Source organism: Camelus dromedarius, chromosome 15 (genome assembly GCF_036321535.1).
Source record: "Camelus dromedarius isolate mCamDro1 chromosome 15, mCamDro1.pat, whole genome shotgun sequence".
Taxonomy (NCBI): domain Eukaryota; kingdom Metazoa; phylum Chordata; class Mammalia; order Artiodactyla; family Camelidae; genus Camelus; species Camelus dromedarius.
In genome coordinates, this window is record NC_087450.1 from 12,761,229 (window position 1) to 12,788,557 (window position 27,329).

Consider the following 27,329-nt stretch of genomic DNA (forward strand, 5'->3'; position numbering starts at 1 on the left):
ATGGCTGCTCTGGTGACTCCCATGTCTCCTTCTAGACTCAAGATTTCCTGGCATTTCTAAGCAATTCCCCAAACTCTACTGGTGCACTAAAAGGAAGGAGATGTATAGCTGTCTGGGGACCCCTGTCTCCCAGCACCCCAATTGGGTGACTCAGGGCAGCCAATTTGAAGCCAAATACATTTCCCAGAGCAGACTGGAGCTGACGTGCTCGCCCTTCCTCCCCACAGAGTCAAAAATCTCACCCTGCCTCCTCTGATCTGAGAACCCATTTGGGGTTCCCAGTCCCTCTCACAATTCCTAGTCTTGCCAAGATTCTCTCGGGCGGGGGGGCAGAGTGCGTATGACTCAAGGGCAGCCTGGGGGAGAGCTTTGTGGTGATCAACAATTCTGTATCTTGTTTGAGGTAGGTCCACGAATCTTACACAGGTGATAAAATGACATGGAACTACACACACACACACACACACACACACACACACACACACACACCCAGTACCAATGTCAATTTCCTGGCTTTGACATTATACTGTAGCCACGGAGGATGCAACCACTGGGGGAAACTGAGTGAAGGGTACACAGATTTCTCTGGACCATCTTTGCAACTCCCTAGAGATTTACAATTATTGCAAAATAAAAACTTAAATGAAAGTATCTTATTTGAGCCAAAGAATTTTTTAAAAAGTGCTGTAAGTTGGACTGTTTGTGATGGGCAGGTCCTCTAAAGCATGTGGGGCCTTGCCTGGGTGTACCTGTGATGCCCTCTCTCCAGGTCTCTGGATCCTGGTCTCACCTTTCATTGGTCACCCTCTCCAAGGACTTGAAATTCCCCCCTTCAGTCCATGTTTGAAAGAGGAGCTTGCAAAGGGCAAAGCTCACCAGCGAAAGCACTGATGGTGCCACTATGGGCCTTGTAATGCCGGGGTGGGAGCTCTAGTTGGGAGCAGGAGTCAGATGGGTACCCGGAGCCTCCCAGCCGTAACCATGGCCCCAGTTTCTGGCTCTCCCATGAGGTCCCCCTGACTCTCGCCGGCTTTCCTTCCCAGTGAGGGGAGGGAGAGAGGGGATTGAGGGGCACTGGTGTTGCTGCGGGGACTCCGTTTCCCTTCTGGTCATGGTTTTCCTTTTATTTCGGTGAGAGGCACGCGCACACACACTGCACTCACGCACACACGCTGCGGGACCAGCGCTGTCGGCTGGAGAGTCTCTGAGCTGGGGGATGGGTGGGGCAGGGCGTGGGGCTGCCCCCTGTCCTTCCGGGCCCGGGAGGCGGGGGGGCGGTGCCGTGCTGGGGGACTCGGGGTCACACGGGGGTGGAGGCTTAAGCGTTGGCCTTCTTGCCGCCGCCGCCGGGGCTGCCTACTCTCGGATCCAGCCGGCTGTAGGGCTCGAAGGCCGAGGAGCCCAGTTCGTAGCCGGCGGGCAGGTCCAGGAGCGGCGCGGTGGAAAAGCAGAGGGCCGGCGGCGGGGGCGGCAGCGGGGGGGAAGCCGAGGCCGAGTTCAGCGGGTTGAGGTGCGGGGACGAGTTCCTGGGGTCACCCAAGGAGGTGCCCCTGTGGCCGGCAGGCAGGCCCGGCGGGCCGGGGGTCAGCGCCAGGAGGCTGGGGGCCCCGGGCACGGTCAGCAGCCGGCCCTGCTCCAGCAGCCGCAGGATGTTGGAGGTGGCGAAGGCCTTGGAGGCCGAGGAGGACGCCCGCTTCTCCAGGTCTCTGCTCTGGTCTTTCTTCTGCTTGGTGCGCCGGTTCTGGAACCAGACCTTCACCTTGGGGCGGAGCGTGGGGAGGGGTGTCAGCACGGGGGCGGGGGGGGGGGACAGGCAGAGCAAAGTGGGGGCAGGTGGGGCAGGAAGAGGGAGGACACAGCGGGGGGCAGGGGAGTGGGGAGCAGGGGTGCAGTGAGAGAGGAAAGAAGAGGAATCGGATTAGGATCTTCCCATAACCAGCCTCCTCTCGGTGAACTGATAAGAGATCCTGGTCCCCCTCCGAGTCATGGGCACCCCTCCACTGCTAAGCTGACCCTGGCCTAGGACAGAAGGGTGGATTGGCAGTGGAGGGGGCGTCCAGAGGGCACAGAGGAAGGTCCCCTCTTGGCCCACCCTCCTTCCCCTCTTGGCCACTCCCACCTCTCCTGGCCTGGGCCCCTAGGCTGTCTGCAAAGGGAGCTGCTAACATAGTCTGGACATTCACCTGTTTGAGCCTTTCAGCAGCCCCTCCCACCCCATCATTTATAAAGGCTGCACTTCTCCATGTGATGCCCAGTGTAAGAGGATGTGTCAGGATGCTGAGGGAGACTTCAGATGACTACACACTCAAAGCTGGGGACATAGAGATGCCAAGTAGCCCCATCCTAAATAGAGCCACCAACCAAATGGCAGAGACCTTTTTCAAGGCGGATGGGAGGAGGAGAACTTGCCCTCTGCCATCACCCAGTATCTGGCACCTGGCCCTGGGCACTCCAACCACATCCTACTCTATAGGAGGAAAGGAAGTCTGGGAGGGAGGCTCAGTGGTCAGTTCTGCAGGCCCCAGACAGTGAGGGGAGTTCCTCCCCTCTCTGGGAAGGACAGGGTGCTTCCCCCTGCCCAAGGCAACTTGGGGGTGTAAGTGAGTCGCTTGTAGGGCCTGGAAGTACGTGGAAGGAGAGAGCATGACATCTGCTCCCCACAGCATCTGCCAGCCCATGTCACTGGAGCCACCAGTGCAGTACCCAGACCCGTGTCCCCCGGAGCACAGAGACTGACCCTGCTTCTGGCCTGGAAGTTTTGGAAGGCTGGCAGCCGACTGGGCATTGTGTGTCAGCAGGACAAGTAGGGACCATGGAGTGGAGGGCCTGGGGGGAAAAGAATGGGGAGACCCACTAGTTCCCTCCAGCCTCCGAGGATGTAAGGGAAGCAGCAACTCCGGTGGCTCCAGGTGGAGGAGCTGAGAGGTGAGGAGGAGGAGGCAGGGGAGGGAGGCTTGCCTGCCTGGGTGAGGATGAGGGCAGAGCTAAGGCTGTCTGGGGTGATACCCAACGTCACCACCTGTGGGAGCAATCACCCCTCCAGCAAAGGCCTCGAGCTAGGAGGCTCCTCAGGCCAGAAGGTGCCAGGTTCCCTGCCCTCCAACCCTGGGGGAAGGTGCTGGCGGGGAGGGAGCAGGTGGCTCAGACAGAGCACACCCCCTTCTAGTGACTACAGCAGGAGGGGCTTCTTTCCCTGAGGTCCCTCCAGCAGGGAGTCGGGGCAGTTCTGAGTTGGGGCGGAGAGGTTGTGACAGACGTGAGTTTGTTGTTTTACGCGGGACTAGACTGAGTTTCCACAACTGAAAGTGACCCGGGAGTCACAGGATCCACTTGAGGTTGAGTACTTCATTCATTCACCCATTCATTCATTCAACAGATATGTACTGAGTACCCACTATGTGCCAGGTGCTGTTCCAGGCTCGGGGAATCAGCAGTGAACAAAGCAGAGCAAATCTGTGTGGAGTGGATGGCACAGAGGGGGAGACAGATGATAACAAATAAGAACAAACAGGTATGGCTGCCGAGTAGCAATAATGATTTGTGGTGAGGAACCACTTTTTAAAGTTTCCAATCTGTCGTGGGCCAATATTTTTGTAAAATAGAACTAAAAAAGTTACTAGAAAAATTGCCGTCCACGTTTCTAAATGCTTACTCTCCAGTTTGGACTCATCAAACCCAGGTAATAGTGTGTGAGCTGGCCGCACCCCGAGGACAACACTTTGGGGCGCTGCTTTAGAGAAAGGGGGCGAGATAAGGAGGGGAGAGGTGGGGAGGTGACTATCTTATGAGTGGGGTGGCAAACACAGCTTCTCTGAAGAGGTGACATTTGAGGCCATATCAGTGAGGGATGGTCAGGGAAGATTCGACCAAGTCTGGCTGAAGGAAGTGACTGTAAGTTATTCGAGAATTTGATTGCTCCAGGAAGTGATCCCACCAGATCCTTGGGGACCGTGGCTCTGCAATCCTTTCTCCTGCTAGGAAGGCTCCTGGCTTCTTGGCCAGGTTAGTACCTACCATCTTAGGACCTCAGGCCAGGGACCACCCTCAAGAATCCATGAATCTCAGTTTCTCATATCTAGAGTGGAGACAGGGAGGGTACAGCTCAGTGGCAGAGTGCATGCTTAGCATGCACAAGGTCCTGGGTTCAATCCCCAGTACCTCCACTTAAAAAAATAAAAAATGGAAAAAAATAAAAAAAGATTATGCTTCTTAAAAAAAAAGCTAAAATAAGGAAATCCTTGTAGAGGGCTTAGCATCCTGCCTGGCCCATGCTCAGTGGGCATTATTATTTCTTGCTCACTTTTTCTGTTCCTATCTCTGAACTAGAGGGAGAGGACAGACCCAGAAACTGAGGGGATATTGGGAGAGCGGCACTAACCCGCCCCCAGCAAACGGAGGGCGGTTAGGTACAAAGGGAGTGTGACAGGGGTGTGACTGCTGAGGACCCAGGCTTTCAGGGGGATCTGCTCCATGTCCAGCTCGGCTGCAGCCCTGGCTGTGACAGGGAGAGACGGGCATGCCTAGGGCAGTCCCTGGTACACAGCAGGTGTTCAGTTATACTTCTGAACAGAAGTATGGGGTGAATATACTCAGAAGTCCACAAAATTCTAGCCATATCACCTTGGGCAAGTGAATTAGCCTCTCTGGGGCTCAGCTTTCTGAAACAGAGATCCTCTTACCCATAAAGTCATCTTTCTGTAAAGATGAGGTGAGCTAATGGATGTGCCTGCTTTAAATTTTGAGCGTGTTATATAATTTCTGAGTGCCTCAGCTTCCGTCTCTTTAAAGTAAATATAGTAAAGAGCCTTTCTGGTGGGCTGAAAAAATATCCTTGGTCTTTGTCCCTGGTCCTTGGCACAGGGCTCCTGAACCCCCATGCATTTCCTGACTGACACACCGGCCCCTCTGAGCGCACCTGAGTTTATGCTAATGAGGTGACTCAGGGTGAACTCCAAGTTTCAGGATGGAGGTTGGTCCCAGAAAGATCAGACCTGTGATTAGAAGGTTGGAACTTTCAGTCCCATCTCTGACCTCCAGGGAGGGGAGTAGGGGCTGGAGACTGGGTTATAAAGATTATTGAATAATGAGATTTGGGGGCTCCATGAACTCTCCCCCATATATTCAGCTCTATGCATCTCTTCCATCTGGCTATTTCTGAGTTGTATCCTTCATAATAAATCTGTAAAAGTAAACACAGTAGAAAGTGTTTCCCTGAATTCTGCGAGTCATTCTAGCAAATTATCAAACATAAAGAGGGGGGTGTGTGAACCCCCACATTTATGGCTGGTCAGAAGTACGGGTGGCCCCTGGGATTTGCTACTGGCCTGTGATGTGGGACTGTCCTGTGAGACTGAGCCCTGAAGCTGCAGCGTCTGAACTCCAGGAATTAGTGTCTGAATTGAATTGAGTCGAACTGTTGGACACTCAGCTGAGTGTCGGAGAATTGGTTGCTGTTAACGTGGGAAAGCACCACCTATTTGGTGTCAGAAGTGGTGTCAGAAGGAAAACCTCCCAGGGATCCCACAAGGCTGTGGTTAGAACACGTCAAGCACTTAGAACAGTGCCTGGTGCACAGGCAATGCTCAGTGTTAGTCAGCTGTATCGTATATTATCTGCAAAACTCCAGGGCTGGGGAAAGAGAAGGGAGGGCGGTAAGTAACAATCTGTTAGTTGAGGATTCACTGGGGGCCCCCAGGAGGCCTGAAGAGGAAAAAAGGCCTTCGAATACTTTCTTGTCCTTGGGAAGAACATGCTGGCTAGTGCCCACACACACACACACACACACACACACACACACACACACACACACACACATACCACACACAGACCCCTCCACACACCACACATACACCCCCACACACCGCACCCCACCCCCACATACACACTCTACACTTTACAGTTCAAGCCATGTGGAAAAGGTCTTGGAATGAGGTAAAGAAGCCTTAGGGAAGGCTTCCTGGAAGAGGAGGAGCTCGGTCTTGATCTTCAAGGGCAGACAAATGTAGCCTGTACTGGGGGCAGAGCAGGGGAAGGATGAGGACTGAGAAGGAGCTACCTGCCAGGGCATCTGAGAGGCCCTTGGAAAGAAGGTTTCTTGGGAGAGTTTGGGGACAAAATTGGGCTAGACAGAGGGAAATTGGGACACAGGGGAGGGCTGGGGGTTGAAGGGTGACTCGGTGCCTAGATCCTGGGGTTTGAGGTGTCTCCCTGACTTCCCCCGGGAGCTCTGGCCTGGCCCAGCCACTGCAGGCCCCCTTCTAAGCAGAGCCTGGCCCTGCAACCCCGCTGAGCTCAGCTGGAGGGAGGGCCCCTGCCCCTGGCCATCTGCCGGGTTTTTTTGGGACTGTGTACAGGGAAAGCTGGAGGACAACAGTCCAGGTGGAGATGACCCGAGCCTGCAGGCCGGCTGGTTGCCAGCCTGCCCTAACTGCAGCGGGCCATGCGGTGGGGGACCTCCCGGAGCCGCCGCCTGCGGCCTTCCCCAGGGAGCGCACCCTTCCGGCCTGTCTGCTCCCTTAGTCCCTTCCTGCCTCTCCTCCCCCCTCAAGTGTCCAGGCCCGGCACTTTCCATACATTTATTGACTGACCCTCCTCAGCTGCCTACCTATAGCTGAACCAAGAGTCTCTGAGTCTTCCTTTGACAAGCTCCAGGGTAGTTACCCAGTTTCCAGGCAGCAGAAAGATGCTGGACTGCTTGTCCAAACCCCAGCTCTGTATGATCTTGGGCATAACGTCTCCTCATGTGTAAAATGGGATAATTCTGGTAGTTACATCACAGGGTTGCCGGGAGGGATTAGTGAGTTAACATATGCAAGGCACTTAGAACAGCGCTCTGGCACGATAAGTACTAATATTATTATTATTATCATTTAGCTCTATTACCAGCTTGAAATGCCTCCATTCACACAGAGTAGGTGCTCAGTTTACTAAAGTTCTCCCTTTGGGTTGAGCATACAGTTGTTAAAGTGCTAAGCGTGAAGTCCTGTGTGAGGGGGATGTTCAGAGCCCTTCTCTTCAACAGGCGTTTCTGAGGCACATTGGGATGAAGGGAAGGTGAAGGAAGATGGGGAAAGGTCCAGAATGGGGAAATGAGAGGTCCCTAGCCCAATTTTGTAATGCCTCATCTCTCCCCTGGATCTTTGCTCCCAGAAAGCCAACCCCTCTCCATCCCTTCCTGCAGGCTCCCTCCGGCACCAACCAATACCCTTACGCCACCCCCTGCCTCTGGAATGGCCCTCCCTCCTTTTACTTTCTGTTGGCATGTAACTTTCTCTCATCAGCGCTATATTTATGTGCTCTTATTCTTGTGTAACTTTAAGCCTTTCCCTAACATATGTCTGAACTCCAGAATCGGGTTTCCATGCAGCAGCCTGCAGGTCTCACACCCCAAGAGGTTCCCCGGCTGCCAGGGAAGGGGTGGAGTGGCCTGGCCCTGCCCTTTTACCTGAGTTTCTGAGAGGTTCAGCTGTCGGGCCAGCTCAGTGCGCTCACGGCCCACCACGTACTGGCAGCGCTGAAACTCCATCTCCAGGCGGTACAGCTGCTCAGCTGTGAAGGATGTGCGGGTCCGCTTGGGCCGGTCCAGGTCCAGGCCCTTGGGCAGGACAATCTCCCGGATGGTTCCTTTGGCGTCTGCAGATATCATAAAAGGAGGAGATTAATTCACTAGTTAAGGATTTAAGTCACCAACGAGCATCTTAATAAGAGGTAGTGTGATCTAGTGAGGAGCTCCTCAGGTCTGAGCCTGGCTGTGTGACCTCTGACAAGTTGCTTACCCTCTCTGGGCCTAGCCTCCTTAATCACCCAATGCAGAATGTTATATCTAATGGGTATATGTATATGAATGGGCCTCAGTACAAATGTCAGGTCTATCATCATAGCCTGGGGAGAGAGGACTCACTTTGACCCAGCCAAGATTCTGCTCCCTCAGCAGAGCAAGAAACAAATGGAAAGAGAAACACCAAGTCCTCAAGTGCAGAGGAAAAGATGGGTTAGACCGGGATGTGACCCATCAGGTAGGTCTTACTGGAGGAGATGTCCAGAGACTTTTTTTAAATTGAAGTACAGTTGATTTACAATGTTGTGTTAGTTTCAGGTGTCCAGCAAAGTGATTCAGTTTTACATACATATACATGTATGTATATATATGTATTCTTTTTCAGATTCTTTTCCACTATTATATAATATAAATAAAATACTGAATATAGTTCCCTGTATACAGTATACATACAGTAGGACTTTGCTGTTTATCTATTTTTGTGTATAGTAGTTTGTATTTGTTAACCCTAAACTCCTAATTTATCCCTCCCTGCTTTCCTTTTTGGTAACCATAAGTTTGTTTTTTATGTCTGTGAGTCTTTTTATGTTTGTAAATAAGTTCGTGTCACTTTTTTTTTAAAGATTCCATATATAAGTGATATCATATGGCATTTTTCTTTCTCTTTCTGGCTTACTTCACTTAGTATGATAATCTCTGGGTCCATCTATGTTGCTGCAAACAGCATTATTTTATTCTTTTTTATGGCTGACTAGTATTCCATTTATATATATATATATATATATATATATATATATATATTATATATTCATATAGACCACAACTTCTTTATCCAGTCATCTGTTGTTGATGGACATTTAGGTTGCTTCCATGTGTCGGAAGAGCCATGTCTTAAGCCCTGTGTGTATGTGTGTGTGTGTGTGTGTGTGATGAGTGCAGGGGTGTGCACTTTGCCCACAGACCCTCCTGGGGTCCATGAAGAGGCTCACTGGTGAGGGATAGAGGTGGGATACCCAGGGGGAGAAGAAGAACCATTGCTACTGTGTCAAGCTGCTGGGGGTGACTTCAAAAGGGGGAGCTTCTGCCACACCCTCTGCATCTAGTCCTAAATAGCAGGCCATCCTCCTGGGCCCTGGACCAATGCCATCTATGCATTGGGTCCCCAAGATGGAGCCTACATAAGAGATGTTGAAAATCCTACAGCCCATGTTCACCAGATAGTCCCACTTAAAGTAACAGCAACAAAGTCTTCAGCAAAAGCAACATTGCTTAGGGGTAGGGCTGGTTATACGTTTTCCCCAACCACTCCCAAAGTATGATCTTGATAATAATAAAGCTAAACTAACGGTAATTTGCCTTTACATAGGAAGGTTAGCGTCAATGAAAAACTTACCAACTCTCAGACCTGGATCAAGCCCAGGTAACAGCCCTGATCAAGCCCAGGTAACAGAGCAAGCCGCCACAGTTGCAGTGACTCTGACCCTCTCCAGGGGGCGAGCACAGCCAGCAATGGTAGTGGTAGTGGCTTTGGCAGCTCATGGTTTAGTCATGATAATAGCTGACATCTCTGCAGTGCTTGCTCTGGGCCAGGCACTGTTTTCAGCACTTTAACCCTCCCAGTGTCTCAATGAAGTTGGAATTATTATTATCCCCATTTTACAGACGGGGAAATGGAGGAACAAATTTTAAGTCACTTACCCTAGGACATACTGACAGTTCTCAGTAAGCTTTAGACACACCCTCATTTGACTTGATGAATACCCTCTTTTAATAATCCTTAGTGATTCAATTGACAGGTTATAATGAAGAGAGCTTTGGTGGGTAGAAAATGGAATGTTCTGGATGGGTTCACCATTGCCCTAGAAGAAGCAGGAAAGGACCTGTTTTGGGGATGTTCGGGCTGTTAAGAGGCCCCCTGTGAGCCACAGGACCGTAGAACCTATTATTTCAGGGTCCCCGCTCTAGAGGTTGAAACAGACCTCTCCCTCCAAATCCCCCAGCTTATGACTTACGCCGAGACTGGTTTTTCCTGCCTCCCACCAGGGCCAGTTAATGTTCACTCCTCAGGGTGCACTTTAGTTCCTCCTAGGCTCCTGGCTGGCAGGTCTTGTCCCCGATCTCAGAGGTTCTAGCGCCTTTATGTGCTCAGTCAACGCTGGGGGAGAAGGTGAGTCTGGGTGGGGGACGCGGTCCTGCCCGGAGGCTGCTCCTCCCCACCACCAGGCTGGTCCTGGGAGGGCGCTGGGCAGAACACAGCCCACGGGTGGGGGCCCTGCTCTTGGAGAGCTGGTGGAAACACAGGCCTTTTGGAACAACTCAAGCTTCCCCACTCTGATACTTTCGACATTTCAGTGTGGTGGGGTAATCTTGTGACCCCATTGTGACTGGGTCCCCTTTCCTCAGCTTCTACTGACTCCATCTCCAAAGGCACTGATTTTATTAAAAGAGTCTTGGCAGGTGTGAACAGGGGGAAGGGTGGTGGGCGACTGTGATGTGCTGGAAGCTCACATCTTTCCCCAGAGCCCATCTGAAGCTCTGAGCCTGTGCTCCTGACCACTGAGGCCAAACCATAAAGCTCCCCCTTTCCACTTCCATAGAGGAGCGAAGAGGAACATTCCTGCCTCAGGGAACAGCCAGAGCAGCACCCCTGCCCTTCAGGGCCAGGGGAGGCAGGAACCAGTAACAACCAGGAACCAGGGCACCTCAGACTTGCCCCCAGATACCTAAACGGGCCATACAAATTGGCACATGAAAAGATGTTCAACATCACTAGCCATTGGGGAAGGCAAATGAAAACCATAAGAAATACCTCTCGGAGTAGCTACAACAAAAATATTGAGAGGACCAAAGGCTGGCAAAGATGTCGAGAAACTAGAGCTCTTGTACATTGCTGGTGGGGATGGAAAATGGTGCAGCCACTCTGGAAACTGACCTAGCAGTTTCTGAAAGAGTTAAACATATATTTACCATGGAACCCAGTGACCTCACTCCTGAGCATTTGTCTTAGAGAAATGCAATCTTAGGTTCACATCAAAACCTGCACGTGGATGTCCATAGCAGCTTTCTTTGTAACAGCCCCCAAACGGAAACAGTCCAGATGTCCCGCAATAGATGAATGGATAAACAAATTGTGGTACAGCTATATTATGGGATGCTACTCAGCAGTAAAAAGGAATAACAATTGACATGACAATTTGGATAAATCTCCAGGGAATTATACTGAGTGAAAGAAACCAAGCCCATCCTTAAGGCTACATGCTGTATGATTCCGTGTATATTACACTATAAAATGACAAAGTTATAGAGGTGGAGAACAGACTTGTGCTTGACAGGGGTTAGATAAGGGGGGGTGTAACTATAAAGGGGTAACATGAGGATGCTTCTTGGTGCTAACAGAACAGTTCTGCATCTTGATTGTGGTGGTGGTTATATGGATCTATAAATGTGATCAAATGTCATAGTACTATATACAAAAACAAAAAAGGGCATGCCAAAAATGGGTGAAACCTGAGGAAGGCTGGCAGTTTAATTAATTATGTTGTACCAATGTCAGTTCCCTGATTTTTGATAATGTATTTTAAATATGGAAGATGTCACCACTGTGAGGAGCTAGGAGATAGATAAATGGGACCTCTCTACCATTTTTACAACTTCTTGTGAGTCTATATTTCAATAAGTGAGTCTTACTTCAAAATAAGACATTAACAACAGTTACAACAAAACATGCCATGGAGCTAGAATGATGTTTTGTCACAGAAACTGACAAATCCATTAGTGGAGAGAATACAATAGTGTTTCCCCAAACGCCTCTGCATTTCGCTTGTGGTTTGTAAGATTATTTAAAATGATACATAAATAAATTCTTTGTCATTTCAAAAGTTATGCACTTATTTTAGTGTTTACTAGAAAAAATTTAAAGCTATGATTTTACATGCTTAGAATGAAGCTACAGTAGGTATTTTGTTTTAAAATATGCTGAAATATTAAGTAAATAAATGAAACATGAATATAATAGAAATGGTAAAGATAGTATTCAAATAACTGACTATTGGGAAACAATGGAATAAGGAATACACAACTGGAGCTGTGTATATATAGTGTAGAAAGTTTGTGACAAAGGTAATATTCTAAATGGAGACGGGTTCGTCTAGCCTGTAAGTGGAGTTAAATAGATTGGTTACCGTAAGTTATCTGTTTGGAATATCATTAAGTTAAATTCATGTTTCACACCATAAAGAACAATGTTTTGAATGGATTAGAGATCAAATCACAGACTACAGAATGATAAAAGTATTTAAAGAAAATATAGGAGGATATTCTTATAACCCTAAGCTTGGGAAGAGTTTTCCAAGCAAGATACCAACTTGGACTGTAAAGGAAAAACAGAGGTTTTATTTGACTATATGAAAGCTAAAAACTTTTGTATGATAACAAGCATCAAAATCAAGGTAAAATGCAGAAGACACAATTGAAGAAAATACTTTTGAACACCAGAAACTAACACAACATTGCATATCAACTATACTTCAATTTAAAAAGAAACAAAAAAGAAAATACTTTCTTAAAAGGCAAATAAATAATACCCAGGATATATAAAATGCAATTATGAGTAAACTAATTTTTTTTTAAAAAAAGGGCAATGGTCCAGTAGAAAAAATATTCAAGTCATTTATGTGAGCCATTCACAGAAAAGATATCCAAATGCCCAATAAATATATGAAAAGATGAGCATAGCTTCACAGTAATTAGGATGATGCAAGTTTAAGAAACAATGGATAATCATTTATCTCGCATAAGTTTAGAGAGACATTTAGTAGATGATTAATAAAGCAATGATGCACTGTGGGGGAATCCACACTCCCACTCACTGCTGGTACGACCACAAATTGCTATAGCCTTTTAAAGCTTCATTTGTCAAATTTAAAGATGCACATAACTATTGCCCCAGCAATTTTATTTTAGTAGGTATTTATTAATAAAAGCACAGGCTGGCAGGCGTACGTATGTAAAGCTCAGTGGTAGAGTTCATGCTTAGCAGGCATGGGGTCCTGGGTTCAATCCCAAGTACCTCCATTTAAAAAAAAAAGAAAGAAAAAAAAAAAAAAAGGAAGGAAGAAAAGCAAAGGACAGACTCATGTGCTCCAAGGTATATAAAAGAATGTTTGCTGCCGCATTGTTCAAAGTGTTGAAAGCTTGAAAGCATCCTGAGTGTTTCCTGTAAGGGAAATGACTGAACAAATTGTGATACATTCAGATCATTCCTATTTTATAAAATACCATGTAGCAATTAAAAAGAATAAGGCAGTATCTATATGAACTGACACTAAGAGAAAGAAAGTTGTAGATTAATATGTGTAGTACTATCCCATTTATGTAAATAAAACAACTGTATATATTCAACCATTCAACAGAAATTTAGTAAGTGCCTACTATGTGCCAAATACTATTCTAAGGTGTGAGGATACAGAAATGAGTAAAACTGACAAAGTCCCTGTTCCCATAGACCTTGTAGTGGTGAGAGAGCCAGAGAATAAATTTAAAAAACTAATATGTAAGGTAATTATAAATGCTGCGAAGACAATAAAACAAGAGGATATTACTGATCCTCTCCAAATAATCAAAACCCAATAATCACAGAGTGCTTGTGTTTGTACTTGCCGTTTTTAGCCAGGACCATCAGAGAAGGCCAGTCATCAAAGTCAAGTTAATGTAAAAACCATGAATGCCGTTTGCCAGGGTTTCCAACTCCTTCCAGGTACATGGTAGGGCTGCATTAATTTTCTGCCCTTTGAAATCAGACATGGCCACATGACGTGTTTTAGTCAAGAGGAAAGGATGGGGTCACTTTCAGGCGAAAACTTCAAAAGGCCGGTTCATAATTTGCCACACCCTGTACCCTTCTGTGATGGGGGGCGGAAGAGGGGACAAGATGGCGCCTTGTCAGCCTGGGTCTCTTAGTACCAAGATGGGCCCCTGCCCGCTTGGGATGGAGTTATCAAGTCAGCGAGAAATATACCTGCATTTTGTTAAAACTCTGACATTTGGGGTTATCTCTGCAGCAAAATCTAGCCCATCCTTACTGGCACAGCCCTCTTCCCTGAATTGTTCTTTTTCTGGGTGGAGTTGGTGGGGAAGCACCAAGAAGGAGGGACAGCTTAATTCCCACAGCCTCTCTGTGGGTAGGTCTTGTTAGGGTGCAATGCACTGGTCTAAGTGGAATGAATACTGAGCTTTGCTGCCCTTCAGATATCCTCAAGGACGGGGTGAGCCCTGAGAGGTGGGGGGGGGGAGTGGATTCCATCCAAAGAGCCTTTGCCACAGGAAATGTTGTGACCCCTGCCTAATAATAGATAGCTAATGCTACTGACCTCCAGGACCAAAGATTACCCCCTCCTGCCTCTCACCCCTTCTCACCTTTCCCAATAGAACCCCTCAAAGTCCCACCTGACTTCATCCAGGTAGCACCCAGGTTAATGCGCTGCTGTTAAGGTGCTGATTTTTAAGTGTGACAAGGTCCTTCCTGCCTTAATCTACAAATATGATGTGATCACTACAAAAAATCCCTTATAAAAAATTCATTCTCAAGTTTATTGGGAAAATTGAAAATGGAAGAAAAGTTGAGAAAAAATGTTAAAGAGTGAGGAGAGAATACTCGCATTGCCATTACAGAAAAATCTATTACAAGTTGACAGCAAATGAAATGGTGTGACGCTGGTGCAACAGCTAAGAAGCAAATCCTTACTTATATGAGGATTTGATATATTGTAAAGATGACACCTCAAATTAGCTGGAGGAAAGAAAAGATTATTAAAGGCCCGGGTTTTGGACATTTAGTTTATTATTTGGAATAAAGTAACTTATCTCACACTGCATGCAAAAATATATACAAGATGGATTAAAACTTAAATGTAAAAATAAAGTTCTAAAAATTGGATGAAAAACATCGAAGAATTAAAAAAAATAAATAACTGATTTGAGTACCTAGAAATAAAAGCTTCTGCAGGATGAGAGACTGTTAAAAGACAAATGACCGATTGGGAGAAAATATTAATAATACATGCATAACAGAGTCTTAATGTCTAGCATGCACAGCCTCTATAGAACGGTGAATAAAATCAAGCAATCCAGTGGGGGAACTGAATACATTAGACAAAAGGGTTATTCAGAGAAGAAGAAATCCTAGTGGCCAATAAATATGAAAAAATACTCAGGTTCAGAAGGACTCAGGGGAAATACAAGTTAGAGCAGCAATGAGATAAATTTTTTCTTCATATAGCATATTTTACCCATCAGACTGGGAAGATGTGCTGGCAAAGGTGAGGGAAAATAGGTTTTTCTCAAGCTCTGTTGTTAAGAATGCACATTAATACAAAACAAGCTTTTCTTGGAGGGCAATTTCACAGGACCTAGCTGAATTTTAAAAATGCGTAGTTCCTTTGTTTCAGAAATTTTATAGAGGTTTCAAACCCAGAGAAATATTAGTATACTTGATAAAGACAGAGCCACTTTTTGTAGCATAGTTAGTAAGAGAAAAAAAAAGGAAAAAGCTGAATGTTTGTCAATAGGAGTACCGTCAATGACGTCACAGTACAGTCATGCCTTCAGCTGTTGCGCAGACATTAACAAGAACGAGACGCATCTTCATATACTGATCTGGAGGGATGACCATGATATATTGCTATATGAAAATAGCAAATGCATACATAAAACCCATTTTTATAAAGAACAAAAGGTAAAACTAAACTGTGTGCCTGCTTGTATCTACGTAGAATTAAGTCTGGCAGGATGAACACCTCTCTTTTCTGTTTGCTCTGTGGAGTGGAAGCTGGTCAGGGAGGGAAGATTTCTCCCACCTTACTTTGTACACTTTTTTATTATTCAGTTTGTTGCAAAGACTGTCACAGTGTAAACAGACTATTTTAGCAGTTTGCAAAAACATTCCACTTATGTAATACAGAACTTACACATTTATGTTTTTCAGTTACTAGGGAAAGTTTAGGAGATTACATCTTGGGAATGGAAGTGTATTACATGGGGGAAATGAAGAATTTTCAGCTTTCCTTTCACATGATTTCAGCATGGATTGATTTTCTAATTAAAAGGGTATTTTGTACTTCAGAAAGGAAAAGACATTACAAACAAAAATAAAGATAAATTGTAAACTCAAAAAAATTGCAACACATAATGAATTTTTGTAACAAAAAGTGATACTATAAATATATATGACATGGACATTATATATTATATATAATATTGTTTTTTTGGTTGCAGAAGAACTTTCTGGTTAAGAACTAAAATGTAGAAGTTCAAAAGGAAATGACCATCAGATGTAATTACAGTTTAAATTTGAGCAGGAAAAAAAAACTCACAGGAAAATTTTTTAAGAAAAAAAAAAGATCTGGGGATGTTTACAATACATCACAGAAAAAGGGATCGCTTCCCTTTTATACAAATGTATAAAAACATCTAAGTATATTTTATGTTTATAGATATGTTTATGTAAATGTTTATATAATATATAAATATTGATCTATAAATAAGTATAAATGGTATTTACAACTAAAAGAAAACAATGAGCAAACCAACAGAGATATGGCTGAGTCTATGAATAAAAAATTCACAGAAGAGGAAATAAAAATAAAGAGTAAGTATAGGAAAATATGCTTAACCTTACTAGTAATTAAAAATGCTAATAAGATTTTTTCACTTGAAAATATTTCACTCTAAAGGATTGAGTATATCCTGGGCTGGGACAATGTGGAGAAATGGCACATTTGTACACAATTTCTGGAAGTATAAATTAGTACATTTTTGGCATTTGGAAATATCTATCACAATTTTAAGCATATATATACTTGGATTTCAATTTTTCACTTCTAGGAATTTACCCTGTAATTATATGCATACCAGACGTACATGAAATGATGTTTATTATTTTTAAAATTTTACCATGAGAAATTCTAAATATATACAAAATAAGAGAGAATAGTATAATAAATCCAGATATACTTATCCCCCAATTTCAATTATAACAGTTCTATTTCAATATGAACAATGATAAACTCAGGAACAATCCGATTTCTTCTATATCACCATAATTTTAAGCAAATCCCAGATATCATATCATTTTATCCAGAAATACTTTTATAAGTATCTCTAAAGAATCCTTAAAAAAAACCCCACAATACTATTGTCACAACTAGACATATAAAATGTCTCACCTGTTTACATATTTTTCATATTGTCTCATAAATAAGACCAAAAAATCTGTTCAAATTAGGATACAAAGATGTTCACTGAAACATTGTAATCGTGAAAAAATAGAACCAATATAAATATCCAGGAACAGGGGACTGGTTAAATAAATTACATTTTATCTGCATAATGTAGTACTATGCAGCTGTTAAAAATAACGAGGCAATTCTTGATAGAAAAATGTATATTAAGTGAATGTTTACTAAATGAAAAAAAAAAACAGTTTGCAAAAATCCCGCCTTTGTAAAATGTAACTTACATTTTTTTTTTTCAATTACTAGGGGAAGTTTGGGAAATTGCATCCTGGGAGTACAAGTGTATTATATGGAGGAAATGAAGAATTTTCAACTTTTACATGATATAGCAAAATAGCATGGACTGGTTTTGTAATTAGAAAGATATTTTGTACTTCAGAAAACAAGAGACATCAGAAACAAAATTAAAGGACAACTTATAAACTAAAAAAACCATGCAGCATATACTAAAAGCAATGAGCTACTATCCATAATACAAAGTTCCTACAAATCAGTAAGCAAAGGCATATCTGAAAATTTAAATGGTCAAATGAAATGAACTAACAGATAGCGGAAGAAATACAGCTGGCCAATAAACAAGAAAAGATGCTCAACTTCACTAACAATCAAAGAAATAAAAATTAAAATGCCAGTGAGGTTCTTCTTAGGTATGTAAGACGTATAATGTCCCATATAGGGAGAGGGCAAAGGTGGAGCTATAGATTACTAAACTTTTTTCCTCTGGAAGAACAGTTTAACATCTGTCAAGATATAAAGTGGACACTGTGCCGGCAAGACTTGGGGATACAAACACTTGCAGGCATTGCTGGGGGAGTTTCAGCTCACGGAGGGCTCTTCCGCATTATCTTCCAAATTACACACACAGATATTCTTTGACCCGGTAAACTACTTCAGGAACTTCTCTGACAGAGCCACCCATGTGGAAATGACCAAGAAACAAGTTTATTTACTGCAGCATTGTATATAATAACAAAAGATAAGGAAAAAAGTTAAATGTCTACCACGAGGGCACCAGCTGTATAACATACATTATGGCCCATCCAGTCTCTATAAATGGACTACTACGTAAATATAAAAAACTAACAAGAAGTTCTTTACATCCCAAGATACACTGGTAAGTGAAAACAGTAAGGCGCAGAAAAATGTAGAGAGATGTCACCATATGAGTAAAAAATAAAAGCAAGAAAAAATAATCTAGCTGCATTGATTGCATGAAGCATAGGAATTATTTGGAAGAACCTACTAGAAAGCAGTAAATCATGGCTGCCCTTGGTGGGGTGGTGGGAACTGAAGGATGGGGGACAGGGGTGGGAGGTTTTTCACTGTGTACTTACAACAACTTTTTGATGTTTGAATCAAATGAATTAGTTACAATTTTTTAATGAAACACGTATAAAAAAATTTTTTTTAGTGTGTGTAAACCTTTTGAAGCAGCCATTCCACTGCTCGGAATCCTATCCTTTGGAAACACTCAAGGGCGCGAAGACGCGCGCCTTGGGAGCCCATTTCGCCGTGTCGGTACCAGGGATAAACAACCGGAACCTCCTTCCCGAGGTTAGGAGAATCCGGCTTTCCCAACGGAAGGAGCCCTGTACAGTCACAGAACAGCGTGAGATGGTTGGGTCCAAAAGATGATCCCTGCGGATTGCATTTTTCAAAACGGTAAGTCGCAAGATAGCTTAGGTAATGTGATTCTGCTTCCGCTGATGTTTGTATAGGAGAGTGGGGGTGGGGATCTGAAACACACCTAACATTGGAGACGGTGGCTATTTTGGGGAGCCTCCCACCGCTTCGTATTTTTTTTTTTTTACACCTTCAGCACTTACTACTTTTTGAATTTACATTCTCTGTCCACCTGTGCACTCTGTAACTATGGCCCTGCCAGAGGCTGGGTCCTCGCAAGGTGTCCTCATCCGCCTCGCCCCGGCTCCCCAGAGCTCCACGGGTGGCCCCCGTGGGCGGCGCGACAAGCAAAATACAGAACAAACTGTGGCTTTTGTTACCCGGTTATTTCAAGCTCCGGCGGAGGATTGGAGGCGTGTGGATGGGGCGCGGATTTGTCTAGTTATTTCCCCGGTTGGCTTTGCGGGTGAAACCTCACACCGAGCAGCTGCGGAGAGCCGGGAGTCTCACTACCGCCCTTGAGGCCCTGCACTTCCCACGACCTCCCGCTCCGGACGCAGCCGGCCTCTAGGCGGCTACACCAGCCCTGGGGATCCAGAGACCAGTAAAAGAACCAAATCCGAGCTTTTTCAGATTTTACATTTCAGTGGTTCCCAAATTTGAGGATTCCACAAAATTCCAAAACTAGGGTGTCGTCAGTTTTATGTTTTAACACTTACTTTGTGCTCTGTCATAATCATCATTTCATGTAAGGAACGGCTTTGAAACGTAAAAAAAATAAGGTCATTTCAGAACAGATGTTCCTCCTCCGAGGGGGTTGCGAATTCCTACCTAGTTAAATACCTAGCGATGTGGATGTTTTGCCATCTTTCATTCATTTGGCAAATATTTACTGGGTGCCTACTGTATGCGTTCAGAATACGCCTGGGGAGATCGCGTAGGTTTGTCGGGCGCGCTGACAGCCTCCTAAATAGTCTCCGCGCGGGATCAAGGGAACCTGGCTCTGGGCACCTGCCTCCTGGAATTTAGCGCAGACATCCCTCATCACCTGAGTCTGGCCGCCGGTGCCTGTCAGGAACCCCCTGCACGTCGTCCCCGCATGTGAGAGGGTCTCTTGGCTGGCACGCTGAGCGCCAGCAGCCCCACCAGGTCGGTCTGGCACAGAGTAGCTACTCATTAATGTTTGCGGATTGAATCAGCTAGCAAGTGAAGGGCAAGATCATAGGGAAAAGTGGGAGAGTGTTTTTTTGCTGGGGTGGGGAGGCAGCAGTTAGCATCTTGGCCATCTCCACTCCCTTGCCGCCCTGGCAGGCCCAGAGCCCTGGTTTTTCCCGGTCCACCCATTCCTCGGCTTTGTAGGCCAGATCTGGTCCTGGTGCTGCCACCTCTTTCCGCAGTGTCCACTGCCACCCTGGCATCCTCAGTGGAGACCCTCCAACTGCCTTCCTGGACTGGGGCAGCGGTATGCAGAGGCGCCTAGACCACCCTGGGTCCCTGGGATTCCTGGCAGGCCCACTCCCCTCGGTGTCCTCAATCAGAGCTTCTCAAACTGAAGTATGGGGGAACTCTGCAGGATGCACTGCGGGTAACCGGCTACCCGCTTTCCGAGGAGAGTCAGACTAATCTTCAGTTTATATTAAGCAAACAGGGAATAAAGGGAAATTCATATGCTTTGTATACTCCCCTGCCCCTCCCCACCATTTAAAATACAAATCAAAGAAAGTGCACTGAGAGGGAGCTTGGGGTTACTATGGCCTCCAGTAGACTGTAATTGAGGAAATGGCATAGAGCCAACAGAACCCACTAATGCCCTCTCTCCCGACAGGTTCTGTGCAGTGGGTGAAGCCTCAAATTGGTTGGTGCCAGCGTACATAGGCCCAGGGACACAAGCCACCATGGTCCACTTCCTCCCTCCAGTTCCGAGTAGTATACACTGTCCCAGCCACCTTGCCTGGCCACGTCACCTGGGGACCACCTAGAAGCTCAGATCCTTCAGATTATGTGTGTGTGCGTTTTCACACGTGTGCATGTGCCAGCACGATGTGGTCGCGGGTTCACGGGCACCCCGGTCCAAAAGACCACCTGGGGTGGTAGAAATAGCTGAGAACACAAGGAGCCACCAAATGCCCTGCACAGTTGCTGGAAAATAAAAACGGTGCACACAAGAAACACCAACAAGACAGTACATTTTTTTGCAGGTTTGCTTGTGTGTGTGTGTGTGTATGTGTGTGTGTGTGTGTGTGTGTGTGTGTGTGTGTATGTTGAAGGCGGTGTGGCAGGGCATGGATATTAAAGGGTAAAAATGGAGACCCAAATGATTGGTAGGGCCTGGCATTGACCCCCGTGAGACTGTGGATCCTTCTGCCAAAAACAAAGCAAAAGGAAAAATGTAACAAACATAAAAGAAAAACAATCCCAGGAAAATATAAGAGAAACCTAATACCCCCCCAAAACTCCCAAACTAAAACTAAAACTAAAAACAAAACCCTCAAAATGCAGTCTGCTGCATAAATCATTTAAGCCTTTCAACTGCTGCATGGGGGGCTGGTCCTGCATTCTGCAGTCTGTAAACGGTAATACTGAGGCCCTGGTCCCACAGTCTGCAGAGGACCCAGGCGCTGGGACCTGCAATCCAGTGCTCCTTCCAGTACAACATTCTGCCCTGCCTTCTCCGTTGCCAAAACACCCCCTCGGGCAGGTGGGCAGCTGTGCCCTTGTGGAGCTGCCACAAGTAGACTCTCCCCACCCTCTCTCGGTGAGGCCAGCCAGGTCCCAGCTGAGTCCTCCTAGGTCCAGTGGCTGCTGTAAATCCAAGAAAGGAAGTGAATGGCAGGTCAACGCTGAGCCCAGACCTGGCTGCCAGAGAGGGTTTTCTGTTCCCGAAGGCTGCTCCTAGCTCAAGTCCCCAAGCCTTGGCCCCTTGCCCGGCATACTCGCATACTCGGATGTGTCTACAGCAGCCAGGGCCCTGCGAGGTCTATGCCATTGTGCTGTCTGTGTTTGGACCAGTGAGTTTCTGCAGCTCAGGTTCAGTACTGTCCCCAGATTCTCAGTGGGGTCGGACCACACTAAATTCAGTGACTCCCTGTCCCACACCTACTTCTACAAACAGGACTGTCTAGCTGCAGCCAGAGGCCTTGGCCTTCCTGCACCCTCCCACATCCCCAGCCACTGGTGCATCCATCAAGCTCCAAGGTAAAAGCGTTTCCGCTGGTGGGTGGTGGTCCTGCAGGGGTGGGGGGAAGCCATGCACTCACTCAAAGTGTCTCTCGGTTTTCCTGTTCCTCTGCTCCCAGACAGAGGAGTGAGGAGCCAGGTGGGGAGTGACGCAGGTCTCAAGGTGCAGGAGTGCCCTGGGGGCAGCCTCTGAAATCCACTCTACTCTGGCCAGTGTGGCTGCACAGAGCTGGGGGCAGAAAGTGAGGCCCCACTGTGGTTTTGAGACCCACAGTTTGTAGGGACTGAGTTGGGCGAGTTGGGACGGCGCTAGCATTGTTCATAACATTTTCTGGGTTGAGTGTTGCTGGCAGAACACCATTCCCCGCTCTGTGCAGAGGGGTTGTTGAATTTGACTCTGAATTCGTTTGAGAATCATGTAGGTGCCTCTGAGTGAGAGAGGGAAAGCGCAGATCATGAGGTTTGGGAGTTTGGGGTGAGGGTTGTCCCACCTCTTTTAACTGCAGGGATCCGGGCTTCACCGAAAAGGCCATTGCACCGAGGCTGCAGCAAACGAATTTAGAGCCACAGTTGGGAGGCGGCCTGTTCCTTCCATCGGCTTCCCAGGAGCAGTTGGCTCGCTCTGTTCAAATATAAAACAAAAGCATCCCACACCTCGACCCCTCACCGGCCGATGGGCCATGCATGCAGTGGTGTGGGGCGGCCTAGGAGGCCCTTTGGTCCCTGTGGAAGCCGAGCTGCGTCCTCGGTGGGCTGTGTGCGGTGCCGGTTGTGTGTACATGCCTATTATCCTGGTGGCCTTGTTTGTGCCCACTAGTGGCATGAAGCAGCCTCCATTTTGAGGCAGGGGATTCAGCAAGGTCGGCCTCCCTGGCTCCCTGACCCACATTTTGCAGAGGCAGCAGAAACTTGGGCGAGTCGTTGAGGGAGGGTTCCTCAAAGGGGACTGGGGAAGGCCGCACTGTGTGATCTGCAAGGTGGCGCTGGGTCTTCTTTCATCAGCCGGCTCTTGACCCCTTGGCTGCTCACCTCCCAACACTTACACAGCCTCTGGGCCCAGGAGGGTGAGGTGGGGGAGGCCCCTGAGGAAGGAGGCCCACTGCTTGAAGCAGTTTGTGGGTCACCTCACAGCTCCCTCTTTCATTCAACAGAATATTTATGGGGATCCTGCTGGCTGTTTGCAGTTTCATAGGCAACATCTGTGACCCTTAGCATAGCCCTTCAAGGGAAGAGCTATGGTGTCTTTGTACAGGTGAGGAAACTGAGGCATGAGAGGCAGAGAACCTGGTTCAGCTTCAGAGGGCTCTAAGACCTGTATTCCAAACTAACTCCCCTCAATTCCAGCCCCTGTGCTTTCCTCTTACTCCCCTGCACCTTGGGACTCCCCCAACAGATCTGCTACCCTGAGGTGGGGCCCTCAGGGGAGTGCAGAGTAGAAAAGAGGCAGAAAGAAGGGCCAAGACCCTGAGAGAACGGGGCTCTTTCCCAGAATCTTCACCCCACCGGCAACCAATGACTATGATGGCCTACCTTCCGTCCTTTTGTAGTTTCCTCCAAGGGTACTTTGGCAGGATATGTCCTTGGAGGTCAAGGGCAAAATGTACTCTCTGCTTAGAGCATACTGGAGGGACATTCAGCCAGGGGCCATGGTGCCACAGACTCCCCTTCACAGTCCGGGGGGCCTTTCATTTGTCAGAGCCTCTGCCCTGGGCCCAACGGGGACAGGAGTGACGCAGGTGACCCTGGCTAGGAGGGATTAGCGGTAAATGACGTCCCTGGTATCTCAGGCCTGTAATAACCTCCTTGTTATTAAATGGAAAAGGGCAGAGGGATTTATGAGGGCCCTGTTTACCTTTTATTTTTTTCAGGTGCATAAATACCTTCTCTGCGCTCCGTTTCCATTATATGGTACAAAGGTAACGGCTGTAGTTTCCACACGCATTTGTGAAAGCACACCTGCTGACAGTGCACACAAGCTGCCCCACATACAGCGGCGGGGCCCTCTCTTCCTGGCTGCGGATTGCTCCCAGCGTGAGGGGTCTCCACCCCACAGGGTGGAGGGTCATTTTTGACTTCTACTGTCTTTAAGTCCACACCAGACATCTGTACACAAAATCTATTTTTTCACATCTGTATTTTGAAATCTACATTTTGACATCTATACAGAAAATCTACAATCTACACGCAGAGTTAATAGAGCAGAAGGGATGGTAGGTGTGCACAAAACTCACAATTGTCCAGGGGGAAAGAAATGGCTACCCATAGGTGGAGTGTGAGGTGGTGAGTGTCATGCAGGGACTTGGGGCCCTTAATCTGGGAGTGCAGGCTTAAGGGGCTGATTTCTCTGTTTCTGGAAGCCCTGCAGATTTCCTTAATGGAACTCCAAGCTGGCTGCTAACACCTTGTACACAGGACACCCTGCAGTCTATGAATAGGATCTAATTTAATCCCAGGTTCCCAACAGGTCCACACACCTGATGGAATCCCTGCTGGGTGGGGAATCACCCACCCTCCATGCCCTATCCTGTAACAGCTTTGACCCAAGCCTGACCCAGAACAGTGCTGGGCACCCATCTCTAGGTGACCACACCTGGCACCAGAAAGTGTTTCAAGAAGATCTGACTTTGTGTCCCTGAGTCTGTGTCCAAGATGGTCATCACTCAACTTCACACTGGCTGCCTCCGTACTCACCCTTAGCCCCCATTCTGAGAGCCACCCAAACCCAGCAGCTGTGGGGAGGCTGGGTGCAAGCAGGCCAAGGTGTCCTAGTCTGCGTGTGGGGAGCTCACACACAGCCCAGTGCTGGAGCGACCTGGAGCCAGCATTAGGCTGGTTCCCCTTCCCTAGGCAGTGGCAGAGGATATCGGCTCTGCCTGATTTCTCCAGAGGCCCTTGGGCTCCCAGGAGGGGCGCTCAGGAAGAAGGGGCAAGAAAAAGGCAGCGGAAGGAAGCTGGGGGAGGGAGTCGAAGAAAAAGGCCGGGGAAGCCATTACCCTGGAGTAGCCTCTTCTAGGCGCTGGGTCTCCTGGATCCGGGACTCCGGGCTGATGGGGGAAACAGACCTCAGGCTCTGGCCCAGGCCTTGGGCCTAGGGACCGGCTGAAGGCAAGACCCCTGGAATCCCTTTCTCCTCCCATCTCCCTGGGTGAGCCCCGGATCCAGCGAAAGCCAAAACTAGAGCTTCGTGTCAGGCTGGCTTTGGGGGCCGGGGGAGTCCCAGCCTCTTGGCAAGGAAGGCAGGCATAACTGGGCACTCGGACGCAGTCCACAGGCGCTTGCAGAAAGCGAATGCTGAGAAGGCGAGCTCGGCGGAGAGAAATGGTCAAGAAAGAAGAGAGGAAGGCGAAGGGCGAGGGAGAACCAGAGAGACGTGAAAGGCCAGGCTAGGAGAAGGCCGCACCGAGAGCTGGCTGGGCCCGGGCGCCGCGAGGAAGTGGGAACCGAGAGAGCGAAGCCCAGGCGGGCGAGCGCGGCGCACGCAGCCCTCCGCGTCCCGGTGCCCTCTCCCGCTAGCAGCCGGTGGGTCCGCGTGGCTGGGAATGGGAAACGAGGCTGGGCAGCAGGGCAGGGAAGCACCCGGCCACTGAGAGGAGCCCGGGCCTTTTCCTCTCGCGGTTCCAGACGCTGGTCCTTCCTCGTCCTAACCCCGCGGAACGCTTGTGACGCTTTTCTCCGCACCCGCCACGAGGGCCGCGGGGCGGGGACTCGGCTCTCCGCATCCCGCACTCCCATCTCGGCCCCCACGCCTCGGGAACCCGCCGGGATGGGTCTGGGGTGAGGCTCCGGCCCTAGAGGCTAAGAATTGTAAGGCAGTGAAATGGGGATCTCTTCGGTACCGGTTGCCGCTTTGTCCCCTGCACTCAGCTCAATGCCCCGCACACAATAGACGCTCAAAATAACGTTTGCTGAATGAATGACCGAATGATGACTGGCTGAATGAATATATGAATTGAGAGGTGGAGGTTGCAGGAAGTTCGGAGGCCCCAGTAGGGACAGGGGTGTCCAGCGGGCTAGGGCTTCGAGCATTCCTCTTACCTCGCACCAGGATGCGGCGGCAGTGGTCTGCCTCGCCGGGCCCGGGCTGCCCGTCGCTGTCGGCGCCGCTCTCCCTCGAGCCCGCGGGGCTGGAGGCGGAGGTCCCAGCAATTTCCTTTGGGCTGCGGCCGCTGGCATTAGCGCTCGAGTCCTCAGCTCCGCCGCGGTCTCCGCCGCGCCCGCCCCGAGACTCCCGGCGTGCGGGGCCTCGGTCGCGCTCGGCGCCCCCATCGCCCATGCCGGCCGCCACCGCCGCCTTCGCCACCGCCTGGCCAGCCTGGGCTGGCCAAGGCCGCGCCTCCCCGCCCCTCGCGCCCCCACCCCCGCCGTCGGCTCCTCCTCCTCCAGCCCCGCCCCGCCCGGCCGCTCCACCCCTCCCTGCTGATTGGGCCCGAGTCGGGGTTCTCCGACTCCCAGCGGCGCGCGAGGGAGCTGCGCCGGGGGTGGGGGGTTGATGGCCTCACTCCTCCACCCCTTGTCTAGCCTCACACTGAACCCAGCAGACGGAGGCCGGGGATGTCCTGGGGTACGGAGGAACGCCCTACACCCCCTCCTGAAGTTTATCAACTCCCTCCCCCAACAACCAGCCTACTCCCCTCCCCACTCCCTTCGTCCCCAGGGAAGCGCGGCCTCCGCTCTCCGGCTCTTTCAGCGGGATCAATAACCAAAGTGTTCCAGGAAGGCGACCCCGGCGAGACCGAGCAGAAAACAGGAGGTTGGCCTTGCTCGGGCGCTTGGAGGGGTGGAGGGCTGGAGATGGGGGCTCAGGCCTAGGGTTCAGTGCCCCGCACCCCCCCCCATACTTCCATCCACACTCAGGAACACGGACCGAAGGCCCCTCCCGGCGCTCCGTGGGAGGGCAAGGCCAGGAATGTGGTAAAAGAGCCTGAGAGTGGGGCAAGGGGACTGAGGGAAGGACCCACATTGGCCGGGAGAGAAAATAGATTTGCAGACAGACAGCTAGGTCCAGGAACCGAGAGGATGGAGAGAGGTCTATACTGTGGTAGGGTGCAAATGCCCGGGTGGGTCCCCAGCGGCTCTGAGGCCTTCTCACCCGGAACCGCACCCCTATACTGGGAAATAAGGTGGACATCTCGTTGTCGCCCTCCGACCCCCAGAGCTCTCCCCGTCTCAGTCTCCCATCCCTCGCCCTCTTCACCAGGTTGGGGAGAGGGGAACGGTGGATGGAAGTGATCGAGGCTGGAAGCCTGGCGGGGCTTGGGGCTTTGAAGCTGAGCAGTGGGTATCCCTGGGCTTAGCGCGAGTCCCCAGCACTTTCTGAGGATCCCAGTGTTGGAGGAAGTCGAGCCTCTCCTCTGACAGCACCAGGAAAGGCCAGGCCCGGATTTCTTTCCTTTGACTCAGAAAGGCGCTTGGAAGAAAAATTGAGAGACCCTGGCCAAGTTGTGTAGGCAGACTTGTGCGGG

At 48.6% G+C, this 27,329-nt stretch overlaps 1 protein-coding gene across 1 annotated transcript; it reads right to left on the reverse strand.

Annotated features, from left to right (window-relative positions):
- Nucleotides 1-1,318: 1,318 nt before the first annotated feature.
- VAX2 (ventral anterior homeobox 2) lies at nucleotides 1,319-26,140 on the reverse strand. Its single transcript, XM_031467227.2, has 3 exons — nucleotides 25,903-26,140; nucleotides 7,445-7,632; nucleotides 1,319-1,759 (listed from the first exon to the last, which is right to left on the reverse strand). Exons 1-3 carry the CDS (start codon nucleotides 26,138-26,140, stop codon nucleotides 1,319-1,321), a joined length of 867 nt encoding a protein of 288 aa, XP_031323087.2.
- Nucleotides 26,141-27,329: the final 1,189 nt, after the last annotated feature.

Excerpts from the sequence above, each read along its gene's own strand:
- VAX2 (XM_031467227.2), bottom strand. The coding sequence starts at position 26,140 with ATGGGCGATGGGGGCGCCGAGCGCGACCGAGGCCCCGCACGCCGGGAG. Across the intron at positions 7,633-25,902 it reads CCGCCGCATCCTGGTGCGAG|ACGCCAAAGGAACCATCCGG; the intron begins GTAAGAGGAATG and ends TGATATCTGCAG. Across the intron at positions 1,760-7,444 it reads TGAACCTCTCAGAAACTCAG|GTGAAGGTCTGGTTCCAGAA; the intron begins GTAAAAGGGCAG and ends CTCCGCCCCAAG.